Source organism: Sprattus sprattus (genome assembly GCF_963457725.1).
Source record: "Sprattus sprattus genome assembly, chromosome: 15".
NCBI classification, from domain to species: domain Eukaryota; kingdom Metazoa; phylum Chordata; class Actinopteri; order Clupeiformes; family Clupeidae; genus Sprattus; species Sprattus sprattus.
This window is the reverse complement of record NC_137913.1, coordinates 4,604,043-4,608,679: the sequence shown is the minus strand read 5'-3', so window position 1 is coordinate 4,608,679 and position 4,637 is coordinate 4,604,043. Positions and strand designations below refer to the sequence as shown.

General features: G+C 44.2%; 1 protein-coding gene across 1 annotated transcript; it reads right to left on the bottom strand.

Annotated features, from left to right (window-relative positions):
- Nucleotides 1–445: 445 nt before the first annotated feature.
- On the bottom strand, nucleotides 446–4,407 carry lipg (lipase, endothelial). The gene is made up of 10 exons (XM_080853206.1): nucleotides 4,208–4,407; nucleotides 3,325–3,506; nucleotides 2,997–3,176; nucleotides 2,775–2,886; nucleotides 2,387–2,608; nucleotides 1,818–2,060; nucleotides 1,590–1,710; nucleotides 1,238–1,462; nucleotides 856–963; nucleotides 446–597 (listed from the first exon to the last, which is right to left on the bottom strand). Exons 1-10 carry the CDS (start codon nucleotides 4,293–4,295, stop codon nucleotides 585–587), a joined length of 1,494 nt encoding a protein of 497 aa, XP_080709332.1. The 5' UTR covers nucleotides 4,296–4,407; the 3' UTR covers nucleotides 446–584.
- Between the last annotated feature and the right edge of the window lie 230 nt (nucleotides 4,408–4,637).

Sequence of the window (4,637 nt, the reverse complement as noted above, 5' to 3'; positions counted from 1 at the left end):
GAGACGAAATACAACAAATGAATTTATTTTAAACATATGTACATTATATACACAAATACGTACAACAATATTTCAAAAAGGCACATACAAATTGACACTTTCTCAAAAAGACTGACCAATCAAAAACACTTCATTCTTTCTGTAAAACACTGCGTTCCACTGCCCGTGGCCTACGACTCCATCAGAAGAGAATGAATGTGTGCTTAAAGAGGCTGTGCATCAAGTTCATAAATTAACCTGACTTCAGTGCATGTTTTTTTTTTTTTCATAAATTAAGGCTTACAAAAATATTGACCTGTCGAGCATTACATTTTGGTACACAGAGATTGTGTGGATTCTGATCAGAGGTTGAGCAGTCAAGTAAGAACAATGACCTGTGGATGCCAGTAACAACTCCCATCCCCATCCCCCCCCCTCCCCCGCACATCCCCCCTGCAAGAGATGAATGGTGTGGGCAGTCTCGTCCAGCTCCCGAGGTCTTCCCTAAAATACTCAGTCCTCTGTGAGCCGTAGAAAGTGCTCAAGGTGCAGCAGCGGAACAGGCAGACGTCTGCCTTAAGACGACCAGACGAAGTGCGTTCTTTTCAGATGTGGAATCTGAAAACGCAGAAACAAAAGCAGTTTTATTTCTCTTCTATTCAGAACACTTTTCTCATTTGAGTTCAAAAGGTCGCATAACACTTGATGTTTGCTGGGGTGTCGAAGCTATGATGAGCAATTATATTAGAATGATCAAAACCGAGACACTTAAAGCGTTCACATCGCCAATGAATGCTGCCTATATAACTAACGGTAAAGGAGTTGGAGAACTCCGGGGGGACCTAGTATGGGGTGGGGCGGCGAATGGGTGCATACCTTTTTCTTGGCTTTACCTCCCAGCCGTCGCGACATTTCACGAATGTCAGATGCTTGCCAGGTACAATATCATTCTCAGAAATTTCCTTCTCTGCACAAAAAGTGTATCTGAAAGCACGAACAGACAGCCAATTAGACTCAAGATGAACCAAACTGACCATATGAATAACACGCATGTTAAATAGCCTTAGGGTCATTAGGTTAGGAAAAAACGAACGACCCTCTACGACAAATGAAACCAGTTGAATATTTTACTGTTTTAATTCAACGTAACACATTTTTATTCATCATACATAACATATTTAAAACTCTGAATAAATCATGTTTCTGCATAATAATAATAATAATAATAATAATAATAATAAACATTCTTCGAACTTACTTTTTCTGAGTCTCTCCGCATTTCACTCGGATCCGGCGCACCTGTAAGACCTGATTGGTTGGTGGCGTGGACCAGGACCAGAATTTCTTCTGGATGCTTCTCCACACGGCCCCCATGGACTCCGTAGGTCCTTCCCAGCTGAGTTGGATCTTGAGGAGCTCACCAATGTCTTCCTCGACAAACACCAAGAACGTGTTGGTTAAGTTCAGGCCCACTTTGTCCGGTCTGCGAGACGTGAACAATAGAGAAATCAAATAAGTCACCAAAGGAATCAAAAAAAGCAAAAAAGGTGGCATTTCCAGTTACACACACTGGCCAGGAATTCAAGGCGCCTCCTTAGCGTGCCACTTACATGCTGACACTGAGATCTGCGGTGTCGTTGTGAGCCCCCAAGAGCTTGACATTGAAGATGGGGTCAGCGTTATCGGACTGCTTTCTGTTGAACACGTGCATCTTCATCTGGTAGTGGTAACCTTTGGGAGATCGCAGGACAGGGTTAGTAAAATGAAAGCAAATGTAAACACCGAAAACACCACGTCATACTCATGCAAGCATACGATCGCGTAGAGGGAACACTTACCTCCGAAGGGCGTGACCGCGCGAGTCTTCAGATACATCTTACTGTTCCTCCGTTTACGCATTTTCTTGGCGTTGTAGCCCATGTTGTTGCAACGGTTCTTGCGGCAGCTCAGACAGATGCCCTTCTTGAAGCGGTCGGGGTCGGTGCACTGGTACGCATAGCTGGTGTGGTCCTTACTGATCAAGGAGTCGACAAATAGGTGCACTGCTCTTTCATGCTCACACTTTATCATATCCACAAGACCTGCCAGGGAGATAAAAAAATAGACCAATCAGAAGGTATGACGCGTCATGATGACAGCCACTGCACCGACCCCACAGATCACAAACGTATTCTGAATTCTTACGGAGAGATTTCACTCATTTTTAAACAGGCAATAGCCTATGAAAAAAATAAATAGATAAAACAATCACTGTTTTACTGGAGGGGTCCTCATTATGATGGCTGTTAGCCAGATAGCAGGAGAGAAGGGTTTTAAAATAAATGTTCCTGAAAATGTTTCGCTGTAGAACCTTTATAAAAGGCTTCTTGATTCTAGAGCCTGATGAGAAAAACTGCCTCATGCTTACCTCCACCAGCGTACGCCACAACATCACCCAATGAGCAGCCCGGTTGGACGTCGCCACCGTTGGGATAGATGTCGATGTCTCCTATTGGCTGCTGGATGCCAATGCTGACGCCCAGTGCCTCCCGTGTGTACGTGTGCAGGACATCCACAAAGTCTGCGTCATCTGGAGAAAGTCGCCGGTGTGAATCCACTCCTTCAAACATTGGTCCTGCCGGGTCCAAGCCTTGAAAACACACACAGACAGGAGTTCACACGCACAGTTTGTCTCAGGAGCTAAACACACCCTACACACACACACACGTGAATACCACCCTAAACACACACACACGTAAATACCACACACTATTCATAATCAAATGTGGACCTTTTATAAATAGCCGGGCTTGTACCTGTTATTCTTCCAACTGTGCCCTTCACAAAAGTGCCTGCGTAGCCTGCCACATGTGCCCCAAGGCTATAGCCAATCAGGTGGACGTTCTGCAATGGCATGTTCATGTCGTCCTGAAAGGGAAAAAATAATAAAAAAATGTCATCAGCAATGGTACACACCCACCAAAACCAGCAACCGACCACATCCAGTTGTTCACACACGTACACACACACACACTCACCTGGAGCCAGTTAAGCAAGTCTGCGATGCTGAGTCCAACGCGGCGGGTGTGATTGACTGCATCAGGGTAGAGCAGTTGGGCGAGGTTCAACCATTCAACGACGAGCACGTTGGCTTCTGGCTCTCGCTCTTGCACAGACGCCACAAGCTTATGCATCCAGCTTTCGAATATGCCACTCATCTACGGGCGAGAGGCAATCGTCACACCTCTGACAATTACATATCAAATGACAGCCCTATTCAGGACTTCAAAAAGCCTTAAAGTCAGCACACACACACACACACCTTTTGTCCACAAAAATACACCCAGATGGAGCTCACCCACTTACCGTCCAGCCATGAATGATTAGGATGGTCTTCGCTGTGTTGTTGAAACCACACTCCTTCAGGCCCTCTCTCCTCTCCGGATGGAGCACACAGCCCTCCTCATCTAGGTCTAATGACTTGCGGAAGTCATATTTGATCTGGTCATGAAGTGCATCTGGATCCTTTAGCAGTTTCCCATCAGATTCTATGTTTGGAGAAGAATGTTCAACGTTAAGCCATATGGTGGTTTTCAGCGCATTCGGTGCTTTAAACATAAGGGAGCGGGATCCTTTTTTTTTTACCTGCAGTTAAACCATTATAAAGTGACACTGCCAAGGAAAACTGGAAATTCTAACTCTATGCCATGCCCTAGTATTTAAAACTGCTCGCGTGTGTGGTCGTGCTGGGTGTTTTAACAGCTGCACTGAGCCGGGGCTGTATGTTGGCGGTAGACGTGTGACTACATGGCGTCTCACACTCGCGTTTCCATGTTTCACGTAGCATACAAGTTTCACTTATGAACTGAAATCGATATCATTTGCGACCGGTTTGCGAGGCGGCATGTGAAAAAAATGTTTATTACATTCTTTAAAAAACTCGGGAAAATTCCATTAAATTTTAAATCCGCATTCTTACAAAGGAAAAGCACGGCATATGAATTATATTAAAGCAACATGCTTGCAGACGTTACAACTTTCAAAATCCATTCAAACGTTCTTTTCTCACTGAACAACAATGGCTAGGCTACGATCACCCAGCCCCGCAAGTACAAAGGACACAATATAAACAGACATTTCAAAATGACAAGTTATTTAAAAACTATCATTATTCATATAGGTTAACATTGTTCAAAGGGAAAGGATCTGAAGTCACCTAAAAGTAACATTGTAAGTTAGATCGCCTTACCGTCTAGTGCATTCTCTTCAAATCCAGAGGAATAGGCGAATGCCGCACAATAAATTAAAAAACCAAGTAAAATAATAGTACTTTTCATTCTTTGCTCCGCTCCAAAAGGGTAGTGTTGAGATAAGTGTCCTTTAGTTTTATATAGAAATGAACGAGGAGGCAGAGGCAGAGAAAATATCTTGTTACACCGGCTGCGAGCGTGGCCAGGAAAATGTTTAAACCTGAATCAGGTTGCTCATTAGTTTTAAATAGTTCCAGAGACCCTACATCTGTCAGCTGATCATCGGCCCATCTGTTTCCTCTCCTAATTGGTCAAGCCCCTGGGTTTACGCGGAAAGGCGTGGCAAGGGATCTTTGAATGAATTGTAGTATTTTCTCACGTTGCGTCACTTAACTCTTCACGCATTTCCAGTAGAAAACAAAGCTGCGG

Coding starts and splice junctions, on each gene's coding strand:
- lipg (XM_080853206.1), bottom strand. CDS start 4,295: ATGAAAAGTACTATTATTTTACTTGGTTTTTTAATTTATTGTGCGGCA. Junction 3,177..3,324: donor TAATCATTCATGGCTGGACG/GTAAGTGGGTGA, acceptor TCTCGCCCGTAG/ATGAGTGGCATATTCGAAAG. Junction 1,463..1,589: donor GCAGATCTCAGTGTCAGCAT/GTAAGTGGCACG, acceptor CACGTCTCGCAG/ACCGGACAAAGTGGGCCTGA.